The 13,746-nt window shown below is 37.9% G+C and overlaps 1 protein-coding gene across 15 annotated transcripts in view; it reads right to left on the reverse strand.

Annotated features, from left to right (window-relative positions):
- The window catches only part of VPS13B (vacuolar protein sorting 13 homolog B), an 804,527-nt gene that overhangs the window by 85,284 nt on the left and 705,497 nt on the right, over positions 1–13,746 (reverse strand). For all 15 annotated transcript variants that reach the window (XM_061438325.1, XM_061438316.1, XM_061438319.1 and 12 more), the window contains 2 exons: positions 12,705–13,054; positions 6,680–6,841 (listed from right to left, as the gene is read on the reverse strand). In XM_061438325.1, coding sequence (XP_061294309.1) covers positions 6,680–6,841; positions 12,705–13,054 — 512 coding nt within the window. The remainder of the gene's footprint in view (positions 1–6,679; positions 6,842–12,704; positions 13,055–13,746) is intronic.

The raw sequence follows: 13,746 nt of genomic DNA on the forward strand, positions 1-13,746 counted from the left end.
GAACCTGACAGGCAGCCTGCCTGCCTGTCTGTTCCCTGGTTCTGCCTCATGTGCACAGCATACAAGGGCCCTCATGGCCTTCACTGACTTTACGGTCTTGCAATTCCACACATGTACTCTACATTGTAGTCAAATCAGTCAAGTGCTACCCTGCCATGTTCTTTCTTGCCTCTGTGGCTTTCACACACGTTGGTTCCTTTACCTGGGAACACCCCTTTCCCACCCTACTTCACTGACCTAGCACTTACTTAAACATGAAAATTCAATATAAATATGACTTCTACCAGGAAGCCTTGGCAGATTTCCCTCCTCATGTTAGGAAACATTTCCTTTGAGTCCCCATTAAGACCTTGTCCATATTCAGAGGCAGGTGATTTTACTTTCTAGTCCTCTTGCTTTTCTTCCTATGGCTGGTATTTTAACTCAGTCTCCCTGTCTGCAACTACTGCCACAAAATCCTCATAGATAATGATCATGTCTCTAATTTGTTTCCTTTCTGACTCCCTCATCAGACAACGTGTTTCTTAGAAGAATGTACACATTTACAACCACACAACAGGCCATAAGAAATTATTATTTGTTGATTAAAAATCAATGGGATATAATAAGCATCTAGATAGAAATAATAAGTCAGGTCTTAGATACCAGATAATTTGGGTACATTTAATAGACGACGGTTGTAAAGATTTTTGGACAAGAAAGTATCAAAACATCATTTAGGAAACTTACTTGAATTGTAGTTTGCAAGGTAGACTGAATTGGGGCAAAGATGTAACTAAGGAAATAATTGAAAAAAACTATTTCAATAGTTCCCAGAGAACCATTCTTGATATAGTATTATACTTGCCACTGTTCTAATTAGCTTTTGAAATTCCTCTGTCTATATATAAATATTTTCAGAGTTTTTACTTCTTTCTGACTTAATAATCTGTATTCTTTATTTTAAAAAGTTGAGAAGTATATAAAAATGTAATACATTGGAAAAAAATATCACCTTAAAAAATATACCATTCAGAGGCAACATTTTGACATATCTTGTTTCAGTATTTTTCTATGCATTTATACTTAAATGGTTAAGATCATATTGTATGTACAGAGTTTTATATTTTGCTTTTCTGACTGATATAATATGATAAGCTCCAATACTTTGGCCACCTGATGCAAAGAGTGGACCCACTGGAAAAGACCCTGATGAAGGGAAAGATTGAGGGCAGGAGGAGAAGGGGATGACAGAGGACTAGATGGGTGGATGGCATCACCGACTCAATGGACATGAGTTTGAGCAAGCTCCAGGAGATAGTGAAGGACAGGGAGGCCTGGTGTGCTTCAGTCCACGGGGTCACAAAGAGTCATCAACATGGCTGAGCAACTGAACAATGATATGGTAGCACTTCGCCTTCCTATGTAAGAATGTAAAGGTCCCATAATAGTTCATCTCATAGGTATGCCAGATTTCTCTTACCTATTTCTTTAAAATTGAGCTTTTGATGTTTAGAATTTGATAGTATGAATAAAATTATGATAAACATTTTTGTGTACACACCTTTGTATTAATTTGGACTGCTCCCTGAGAGTTGATCACTAATAAGAGAATTACTAGGTCAAAGGCTATGATCATTTTAATAGCTATGATACTTTTTATCAAATTGCTTTCTAGAAAGGAAATATCAATCCCATTTGTACCTTCTGGGTGTAAAAATGTCTTTTCCTTTGCCCTTTCTAACAAACTCTCATATGCATACCATGCTCCATATAATAGCAGAGGCCAACACTTGAAAATTTATCAGTGAGAACAGTTTGCCAACATAGAATATTCACCTGCCTCCCTCGTTCAGTTCAGTTCAGTCGCTCAGTCATGTCCAGCTCTTTGCAACCCCATGGACTGCAGCACACCAGGCCTCCCTGTCCATCACCAACTGCCAGAGCTTGCTCAAATTCATGTCCATCAAGTTGGCGATGCCATCCAGCCATGTCATCCTCTGTCACCGCCTTCTCCTCCTGCCCTCAATCTTTCCCAGCCTCCCTAAGTCTGATTTTAAATTTTAAAAATTGTGACAGTTGCAACAAGAACGTGCTCATTCTTTAGATATATGTGTACACATACACTATATAAAGGGATATAGAGAGAGTGGTAACTGAATAAGAAATTACAATCTAATAAAACTGACAGCTGACTGGAATTACCATAAGATAGCTAGACACTCAAAAACCCACTACTTTTTCTTTAGACAAGAGGAAAAATGATCAGATCTCACTTTTAAATATTTTCACATCTGAAAAAAGAACAGCAGAACTTTCTGTCTATATGGGCAAGAACAAGAACAATACAAATATTTTACTATTATGTGGCATGCTGCAGTCTATGGAGTCTCAGAGTTGGACATGACTTAGGGACTCAAGAACACTGTTATGTGGTAAGCACAGGTTGATTTTATGTGTTAGATTTAATATATTACCCGTCATTTCATAATTTCTGAAACATGTTACGAAGTTTTCAAGTGATGGGAATATCATTTACAGCAGAGCAAAGACACTTTTCTGTCAAGTCTTTAGTCTACTGGATTTTGTCAAGTGAGAGACCCGAAAGCAGGGGTTGACAAATAAGGCATGACTTCTGGGTCATTTGGTGCACTGCCTATTTCTATAAAGCCAGTGAGTTAGGAGTGTCTTTACCATTTTCAGATAGTTGAAAAAAAGAAGAAAAATACCACTTTGTGTGCAAATTATTGGAATTCAAATTTTCTTTTCTATAAATAAAGTTTTATTGGCACACAGTCACACTCATTTGTTATGGCTGCTTTTGTGCAAAGCTGAATGGCTATGAGAGAGGATCCAAGGCCCTGAAAGCCTAAAACAGTCACTGTCTGGCCCTACTCAAAAAAGTCTGCCAAACTCTGCCTGAAAGTAATGTCTGATTTATGTTTTCCTTCCTAAATCTGATTACTTTGATGAGTATTTCCCAGATGCTCTGCCGCTCTTCCAAATTGACTCTTGTTGCCTTTCTCATTTTTAACTATCTGCCATTTTCACAAGATGATAAAACTTCCTACTACATCCCATTTGGAGCAATCTTTTATTTTCTATAGCTCTGTCTGGAGCCTATTTTCACCTTGACTGATGGTTTGGTTACCAAATTAAGTCATTGGTAGTTGGAATTCTGCAAACCTTAAAAAAAAAAAAAAGCACAATCTATAAATTGTGCGTGTTTTAAGGGTAAAGCAAATGTAATTCCTTACATACAAGCTAGAGGAATTCTTGTTTCAAGAAGTTTAATTAGGCAACAGTGCTCTCTCTTTACCAGAACAGGAAGTTAATTTGAACAGCCTACACAAAAACCCTACTACGATGGACGTGTCACTGTATCCAGTTTGGTTAAATTAAACAGAGCTCCCCTTGACTCTGAGCTGCACAGACTGTCCATATTCCGGGGAAAGATTCCATAAACTCACACATGTATTTCAATTCCATATACTGTGAAGCCCTTCTCTGAAGACCATTCCTTCACTGGTTACTGTTCTTGTCCAACTGAAGTAAAGTCTCCTGGAGTGGGATATTTAAGGGCCCTCTGAGGTGGCATATACAGCTGTGCAGCTGAATATATTCAATTATCCCCTAGGAAATTGTTTTGTTCTTCCTTTGTTTGTTTAGGCAAGCAAATGTTGTAGGATAGCCAGCATTTTCAAGTGATTTTGCCTCAGAGTGTGTGTTAGAAACTATAGGGAGAATTTACAACTTTTCAACTCTGAAAAGGTTTTTCAGCTTTGGATTTCTGCAATTGGTTGTGTCTGTGTTTTTCCCTATCCCGTTGGGACTTACTATTGTTAGCAACCTCCTGTGTGGTTCTAAGACATGCTGACCTCTTTGAAACCTTTCCAGGTGTCATTGCTACTTTCTTGATCTCTGCAATATAAGCTACATTGTTTAGTGGAGTTAAGTTCTCTGAACTTTAGAAATCCTCCCTGAGACTATGAATTGACTAACACCCAAGGTAGCATAAACATGCAGACACAAATGTTCCTAAAACCAAGCCTGCTGGGCAGTGCAGGATATGACTTGGAGTCTGGAAAAAGGGAACAGTTAGCTTACTTGTGTGTCTGTGACCACCTCCAGGTGCAGTCTGAAGCTCAGTGGCTAGTTTTTCTGATCCTCAGATGTAATCTCTCATTAGAACACAGCAGAATCCGTAACCATGGACGTAAGGAATTCCATGAAGACCCCTGGGCCCATTAAGACCTCGCTGGCTTCAAAAGGTCCTAAAACACTTCCTTCAGCATACGTAGCTGTACTAAAGGGACACCTTTTATGAATATGATCTAAGTTTTAGTCTAAAGATTATTGACTATAGCTTATCTTAACATTTGTATCCAGAAGATGCAGTTACAAATTAAAAAGAGAAAAAAGTTTAATAGATACCTGTCTTATGTTTCCAGTTTGTCACTAAAAGGTTCTTATTGTTTTTTGTTCTTAAAGCTCTGCAAGGGTTCATATTGTACTAAGAATGCCATGTTACTCTAGCTTTAAATGTGGAGTATTATAGCAGCGATTTCTCAGCCCTTCTCTTAAAATCTCACAGTTTGGCTCTTCTAGCAGACAAATCCTGCTGCCAAAACCTAGGAGAGTTTAACAATGTTGTGGAAATAATAGTATATTGAAAATGCAAAGACATGGGATTCAGTTCCAACTCTACCACTATCTTAGCTTAACATTTCTGTATCCTTATCTATAAAATGTTCATAACAAAAATACAAATCACACAGGGATACTATGAAAATAAGACTAGTAATAAATACAAAAAGACCTTGAAAAAGTACAGAAGAGTTTAAATATGAAAGGTATAGTATGGCAGTGGTCGGCCATTCTTCTTTCCTGTTCATGTCCTTTCCATTCAGAAACTGTACATCTACAACATGAAGACACCTGTTCCTCCACACCCCTGAGCCCACTGTTCTTAGCATCATCCTTCCCGTCCTGGCTCCAGTATCCAGAGAATCTTGAGTCAGGGAGGGTCATGATAGTCTATGCAGCTTAAGATGACTTGGAAGGAAAATGAGCTTTCTCTGCTTTGCTTTCGGCTGAGGCCTGCAGCCTGCATGTATGAATGGGTGAAGTGGCTACAGGTACAATGTATGACTGCACATTAATACACCTTCTCAGAGGTTTCTTTCCTGTCACTACCAGTTCATCTCTGGGAATGCAATGATCATATAAGCCTTTTGAAGGTCTACACGGCTAAACAAGTCTTAACATGGATTGTCTCTGGGTGGTTGGAATTATAGGTTGTCTTTTCTGTCTCTCTCTCTTTTGGTTTATATATCTGGTCTATATTCTTACTTTTGCAATTAACAGGAAAAAATAACTGCTTAATTTTTAAATGAAACAACTGACCAAGTGTCCTTTAATGATGTTACAAGGAGCAAACAACCAAACAACTTAAAAACTCTCTAACATGGACATTTGTCAAAAGGAGAATTAGAAAAATAAGGACATGTCATTCATTCTAAAAATACAAGTGCAATATCATACCATACACATTTCTGAAAGAACTCTTATTAAAAAAGGATATATGGTGTTTTACCATCCTGTTAGATCAACCAGAATTAAATACATAGACTTAAGAAGAATTTTACTGTATCTACTTTGCCAAATTTGATACTAATAGTGTGGCAATACGATTAAAAAAAAAAAAAAAGGCAAGTAAGAAATCAGAATCTAGCTACTGGAAAAAAAAAAAAAAAACAGCAAAAGGGAGCCTGAGGATATAACATATCCTAAAGCTGGTCTATAGACCAGATGGGAAAACTTGTTCTCTAATCTAATGACTTTCTTTTAATCATAAGCAGACAGTAGTTTCCTTATTACCCAGGGTTTTAGAAATACATTATTCTTGAGAGTACTTCTTAGGATTTCTTTTACTCATTTAAGACCACATCTTTGTATTTAATTCGTCCTCAGTTATCCCTGCAGGGCACATCCCTCTAATTATTCCCATCTAAAGTGACAGGAAAATGGAATTACACTCCTTAGAAAACAGACATCCTTTGGTATATCTTTTCTCAGCGCTCCCTTGGGTACTCCCTGCAGTCTGTCACTGCAGTCACTCTGTCGCGGACCGTGAGCTGTCCTTGGAGGGTGAGGACTAAGACTTTTTTACCTTTGAATCTCCAGTGCCTATGCATGACTGGCACGAACTATACACACAGTAAGAATCCGAATACACAAATGGAAAATAACTCCCGATATACAATGTTTACAGTACATCAAGCACTCTTTTAGCACCTTTTATGTATTAACTTACTCAGACCTCACAATCCTATGAATCAGGTACTATTATTAGCCCCAATTTACATATAAGAAAACTGAAGCACGAAAGCAAAGAGAGGTAATCCAGAGCCAGGAGCCAAGTCTTCACACCGTGGCTCTGGAGTTCAACATCACTGTCACCACACTACCCTCCGCAGTGCCCACGTGAACACGAGAATGTCCACTTCAAGAGGAGCAGGGGTACGCGGTGCTCCCAGCTCTAAACATTTCTGGGCTTCTGTCAGATGGAACTATATATACTATGTGGCCGCTGGGGAGACTTAAAAAGGGAAATAACTGGACACAGGCATACAAATGTAGAAGAAAGGCATCCCCAACCTTAACAATTGCTGTGTTTGTAAGGCTGTTTCTCAAGTACCTGTGGGGATTTGTGAGAGCGCCAGCTGTACTGGTGACTGCAGAGACTGGCCAGCAGGATATTTTCATCAGTATCCACCTGGCCAAACCGCAGTGTCTCCTGTGTGTCATTACAGATCACAAAATGGCTGAAGACCAACTCCTCTACCTCAGGGCATTTGTTCTGAAAGAAAAAGAAGACGAAAGCCAACATGCATCAGATTAATTGCAAGATGTTTGGCAGCTGTCTGCCCAGTGGCGATTGTTACAACACAGAAATACTAAAAGATCTGTTGTCATTAGCTCTGGTATACAAAGTATTCTGTACTTCCAGGATAAGCACCAAAAAATACCTTAAAGAGACCTTAAATGTTCCAAGAATATGTTTTGATTTATATTCCTGCAAAATAAATCATATACACAGAAGAGGAAAAAGAACAATGAGATCCCTCAAACGTTTAATGTTTTAAAATGAATTAACATGCTACAAAGAATGCTGTACTGGGTAGTGCACGTTTTTGAGCATAGTACCAGAGGCTAGAATTACCATGTTCCTGGCCTTCTAAACTTGACAATCAAGACCAATTACCAAAGCCACAGTTTGTACCCTACAGAAAGCAAGGATCATTTAGGTAATACTTCCCCAGTTCCCTTAAGGGGGAGGGTGGCGTGTGTCTGTGTGTCTGTCTGTGTGTGTGTGTGTCTGTCTGTGTGTGTGTGTGTCTGTCTGTGTGTGTGTCCGTGTAAATCTGCTCAGGCAGAGATGTAAATAAAACCATAACTTTCCCTCTATTGTTAACAGGCTGAACACACACAACAGATCAACTTCAGAGTCTGTGTAAGCCAAGCTGCAGTTTTCAAGAGAAAATGTTAGTTGAAAACCAGTTGCTGATGTCTATTTCAGCTAATAATCAATCAGCAAATGTCTTTCATTAATCTACTGAGGCTCAGCAAATTAGTAATATGCTCCTAATGTGTGGATACCTCCTTCTCCACTGGTTGCTGTTACATCAAAGCACTGGCTGAGTCATAGAGCATTTCTGTGTTTACTCTTTTTATCACGCTGACTAGGTTATGGCTTAAAAACAATCAACATACCTTTGGTAAACAGAATAGCTAAATAAATGGCTAACTTGAGAATGCAAGAAAAAAATCTTTATTAGCCAATGATTTTTCAGATAATGGGAGGTAACATGTCACTGATAGGGCTTCCCTGTGGCTCAGATGTAAAGAATCCTCCTGCAATGCAGGAGACCTGGGTTTGATCCCTGAGCTGATTTCTCCAATTGGCCTCTATTTCCTGGATGTGGCTCTAAGTAATGTAACAAAGCCACACTCCATCATTTGCCATTTTACTAAGAGGAGGGAGAGTAAAAAGGGCTATATCATCATGAGCATGGAGATTTAAGTGACTATGTGGCCTGAAGCCTAGGAGTCTATGGATGAATGTACTGGAATCCAGCCTGGACCAAGACCTGATCTAGAACCTTATGAGAACAGTTATCCTGGGAGGTACAAGCCCCTCCTAATCAACCAGAAGGCCCTCCAAGTGTGCAGGCAGAGCTCCACGGCTGCAGTGAGTGAAGAGGCCTTGAAATATCTCATTCTTCTAGAGACATCCTTGAGGGACTTCTAAGCGCTCACTCTATCATCTGTATCTGTCTATTCTCATCAACCCTCTCTGTTCTCATGGAGTGGAACCTTGCCTGACAACCACACTAATCATACAGAGTCTCTGGGTAAGTGAGACTGAAGCAGTTATAACCAATAATTACCTGCTGTCTGCCCATACTCCTTTTTGCTGTGGCTTTTAATCATGAGCTGTGATTTCAAAACTGGACTGCCGGCGGGTTTCAGGCATTCTGCCTGGTCCGGCCCCCACCGCATCTTGAACCACTCTCCTCTAGACCCCAGCTCCACCAGCCCCTTTCAGCTCCTCCAACACCACAGGCCTTCTCTCAATTCATCCAACACGTCAAACTCCTTCCTGCTTCAGTGCCATTCTTTTGCTTGGACCTCTTTTCCTCCTTGTTCAATTAATTTGTTCCGACTCAGTTTTCAGGTTCCTGTCTTCAGGTCATGCTCTCAGAGTAAGCAGCCTCCTGAGATCCTCCCTGATCACCTTAGGTCCACCTATTTTTTTTTTTTAATAATATTTATTTTTATTTATTTGACTGGGCAGGGTCTTAGTTGCAGCATGTGGGATCTATTTCCCTGACCAGGGATCGAACCCTGGGCCCCCTGCATTGGGAGCATGGAGCCTTAGCCACTGGACCACCAGGGAAGTCCCAGGTCCACCTATTTTATACTTGCACAACACTCTATGTTTTGCCTTAACCGTACTGATCCCTGTGCTATGCTTAGTTCAGTTCTGTCTGACTCTTTGTGACCCTGTGGACTGTAGCCTGCCAGTCTCCTCAGTCCTTGGGATTCTCCAGGCAAGAATACTGGAGTCGGTTGCCATGCCCTCCTCCAGGGAATCTTCCTGATCCAGGTATTGAATGCAAGTCTCCAGCACTGCAGGCAGATTCTTTACCATCTGAGCCACCAGGACTGAGTAATTACTTGCATGATTTTAGGTCACTGTTGTCTCCATCATTAGACTCTATGCTGCATAAGGGCAGGATCCAGTTTGGTGTTATTTACAACTTCATCTCCTGTTCTCAGTATCATGCGTGACATGTAAGTACTCAACAAACACTTATGAAACAAATAAGTGAGCAAATTTAAAATTATAAATGTAATACAGGTTCCAGTAGAAAGAAAATACAGGAAGCACTGATTTTCTTTTTATAAAAAATCTCTAATTTTAGACTCAGAGATAACTGCTGTTAACATTCTAGAGAATTTTTTTCCAGCAATTTTTCACTTCTGGTATCCTGCTTGTTCTCATTCTGATCTATCCTATCCAATCCTATTTTATGTATCTTTTTTTAAATAGTGAAAATATACAGCTTTACTGATGAAACTCAAGAATCAAAAGACCAACTGGATTCCCATTCCCCAGAAAAGGGTTGCTAAGAGGATGCTAAGGAAACGGTTATATGCAAAACAGACCAATCCTATCTTATATATCTTATATATTTAAAGGTTTGTAAACCTTTAATTAAACTGGAGTCACAGTGTATAATTAGTTTGATGAGATTTTTCCATTTAGCATTATATAATCAACATAAACCGCTCTCCTTGTAAACATTTTTCTCCTTTAGGTCCAAGAGTACAAACATGAAGAAAGGGATATGATTCCAATGTCCCACTTAAGATAGTCAGCCTGAGACTGAAATTCAATTTTCTTAATGAATTGGGATCAATTTGCTGGTTAGACAAAGGTTAAGTTACCAGATGGGGACTGAGTAGGAAAAAAATAGTCATATTACTTTCCTCATCTCTAAAAACTGACCTTTAATAAATGATGAAGGTTTTGGGGAAAAATGTAAATGAAAGAATACAAGGGGGTTGTTTACATTTTTCTAAAGAATACTGAAAGTCCTGAGGGAACTGTTTCTCTACTGCTCCTTCATTTGTGGGGTTCATTATAACTGTAATAAGTTTAAGCATTTCTTGGAATGCTTAAATTCTAGTGTATTATAAAAAATTGGTACATATTGTATATGACATCATATAAAAGCAAAACCTCAGAACGGTTTTGTAATTAAAAGATGGCTTATTTACATTTAAGATTTGTGAGGGAGTGTTAGGCATTTAAAGAGGGATATCCTTATGGTCTAAGCTAAGACACATGAGCATAATCTTAACTTTTAAATAAAAATCTCCTTTATAATGCTATTTGGTCCAAATGTGGGAATGTGACATAGAAATATAAAGCAAACTGCAAGTGGCATTTTGGGTCCTTAATCTGGTTTCACAAAACATTAATCATTCACAAAAGAGAAAAAAAAATCTACAGCCAGAGAAATCAGACACTGATGAAGGCTTCTGTTAATCTTGAACTTGTGACCTAAAGGTGAAAGGTCAAATTGTTTCATGCTTCAACTGTCTGCTTCATCCACACTGGATACAAATGACTTGTCTCCGATACAAATCTGATAAAGTATGTGGAGAACTCAAATAACATATCCTGCTTATTAAATTCACATTTCTCATTGGCAATAATTACACTGTATATGAGCATTATATACACAATAAAATCCAAGCTTGGGAAGCTAAGTTTCCCTTCTAAAGGGGATAAATCACATTCAGAACATCTTAGAAACAATGAACTTAATAACCCCTCTATAAGACCATTTCAATGTCAAATGTCCTATAATTTCAAAGTAGTGCATTTTCGTATTTACTTTAGAATACACAGGGTTAGATGCCTACCACATTAAAACTTGGTGGCAAGTACCCTTGACATGGGAGGAAACAAGAAAATTACAGCAACAATTACAGAAGTATATCCTCTTGTGGCTCATGTTAACATTGCCAAATCCCTGTATAAATCAGAACCAACTATTCATAGAATGTACCTGTCAGCAATATGCTACGTGACATATGGCTCTACTTAATCAAATATACAATTCCATTTTTTAAAAAAACTCAGAATATTCCTTCAAGGCACTGTGTTAGCCAGTCAGTCATTCACACTCTGATGTGGTTTAAGACATTTAAATATTTATGCACCGTGTTTTATTTATATGTATAGCTGTGTCTAAGAGAATATTTTTATCCTGGGAGGAAACTGATGTTTCTGAGGGCCATTTTGCAGTAGTTGCTACACATGAGTCCTTTTATAATGGTCCTGATACCAAGACAAAAATATCCTGGGTTTAAATGCTCTATCAATGACTCTCTTGTATTCTCTAGGTTTGTTTTTTATTAAATGCATTGTTCAAAATATGACAAAAAACAGAAATTGGAGCCACAGAGGTTTTTTTCACATCGCTATTCGAACCAGCTGCAAAGATTTAGATCACACTAGCTCTTATTTTACGCATGTCCTCTGCAACAAGAAAACCATGGAATGCCCTTAAAAAAGAATTTTAAAATATGAAACAGATGTGTTATCTTCTTTCCCTTTGCTATTGTAGTGCCATGTTAGGTAATTAATTCCTTAGTCTTGTATAGGTCTTCATGCATATAAAGAAAAGAGTTCATTCCCATAAAAATTCTTAAGTTAGAGAACTCAGCCTCCCCCCAGTCCCACTGTCCATCCCCACATGAGGTCAGGGTGGAGCGAAGGACCATTTCTCTTGGGGAGTTAGTCTGCACAAATGCATGTAACGTACAAAATGTGGGGAAATGTCTCAGCTTAAATAACAACACGGGCTTTATGAAAATGCAATATTATACTGAAAATCAGTAAGGGAAGCAGAAACGATTTGTTATCCAATCACTAAATCACTGAGCATACTATGATCCAAATATTTTGTGAAATTATATTTATGATAGTAAACACAGGCAGGTTCCCCATTTTAAATGTCATTCAAAACAGACTTATATTCTACCTCTTTTCTAATACAGCTAATTTCTGACAAAAGATAAAAGTAAAACATTACTCATCAATAGTCTTTAGCTGGTTAAAAAATCTAATACTGAGCGCTTTTTTTAGTGAATCAAAATGGCAGAATAATAATGGGAGAAAAGCTAAGATTATATCATGCTCACATATTTCCTCTCATTGCCTTTTTGCTTTGAAAGATGAAATGCTTTTATCAGAAAGACTCACACAGGTTCTTCATTTCTGCAATGGCTGCTTAGACAATTTGATACATACCAAGTTGAAGCTTTGGCAAACTAAAGCCATAATACTTGGAAAAAATTTCTGGGAATATGTTACTTTCCACACAGATGTGGTACATTAGTCACAAAAATGTGGGCATGATCTCTGATGCATGTGTAGAGAACCCATATTCTCCAAAGGTTTTAAAAATAACATGCATCGCTTTGCCCAAACAGAAGAGGCCCCAAATATAATGATGCCCGTCAGATTCTTCATTCTCTCACATTTTTGTTTGTGCTTAATTTATTATTAGAAGTGATAACTCAGACTGTCTAGTAAAAGATCACACACGGACAAACTGTAAACTGTTCTAGAATGTGCATACCTGTTGCCAAGCTTGTACTGCAGTGTTGAGAGAATGAACTACATGTTGCCCAAAGTTTACAAATATTGAGTCAATGATGATGGAGCAATCAATCAGCTTTTCTACTGCATTGCTGGAAATTGCAGTCTGTCCAAAGATGCTGAAGGGTTTCACCAAGCTTTGCATTGTCACATTTCTACACTCTAGAAGTTTACAGTCTGCTTGAGCTGAGAACTGGATCTCCTGACAGACAGAACTATTGTTCCACTGTCGAAGATACATGTGTGGTTCTTTGAAGGAAATAACCATGTATTCTAGTTCAGATGGCACATTTTTATCAGAAATAAATGGCTGTAGGTATTTTGGTGGAGCTGTTGAGAAAAACAAACAAGAAATACAGCAGCTGAGATGAGCCAACACTTTATGGAAATATAGAGATGACATTTAAATTACTCACTTCTTGGTTATTGAATGCAATACTTGCTGGTTAATAAATTCAAACATTCTCTTGAAGATAATATAACATTTGAATTACCATTTGGCATTTGTAAACAACATTTTTGTTCAAAAAGACAAAACAAAAAAATAAATTAAAAAAAAAGCAAAAACAAACCAACAAAAATAAAGTAACAAACAAAACTGATTAAAAAAAAAAGCTTTGTTCAAACAGCAGGTCTTTTTCCAAAGGTTACACTTGCAGATAAAAATAAAATGAAGAGGAGGTAAATATTTAAGGCGTGTTTCACAAAAGTGCTTTGTATCTACCCACCAAATCTGAAAACCAAAAACATGACCCAGAATTAGAAAATACAGGTTAAACTCCATTTTTGCTGAAAAGGCAAGATGCTTAACAGCAGCTGTGTTTAGTTTTAATCTGATGTTTTTTTCCTTTTTCCATTACATGTAGGTTGAAAACCTAATACCAGAATCAAAATGTATTAAGGAGAAAAGATTTCGTATAGACTTTTAGGAATAATTATTCATGAACATGAGCAAATTTGTAAAAGGTCACTTTTGATATGTGGAAAAACTTACTCTTCTACCTTATAAACTTGTAAAAATG

This window comes from Bos javanicus, chromosome 14, assembly GCF_032452875.1.
Source record: "Bos javanicus breed banteng chromosome 14, ARS-OSU_banteng_1.0, whole genome shotgun sequence".
Classification (NCBI taxonomy): domain Eukaryota; kingdom Metazoa; phylum Chordata; class Mammalia; order Artiodactyla; family Bovidae; genus Bos; species Bos javanicus.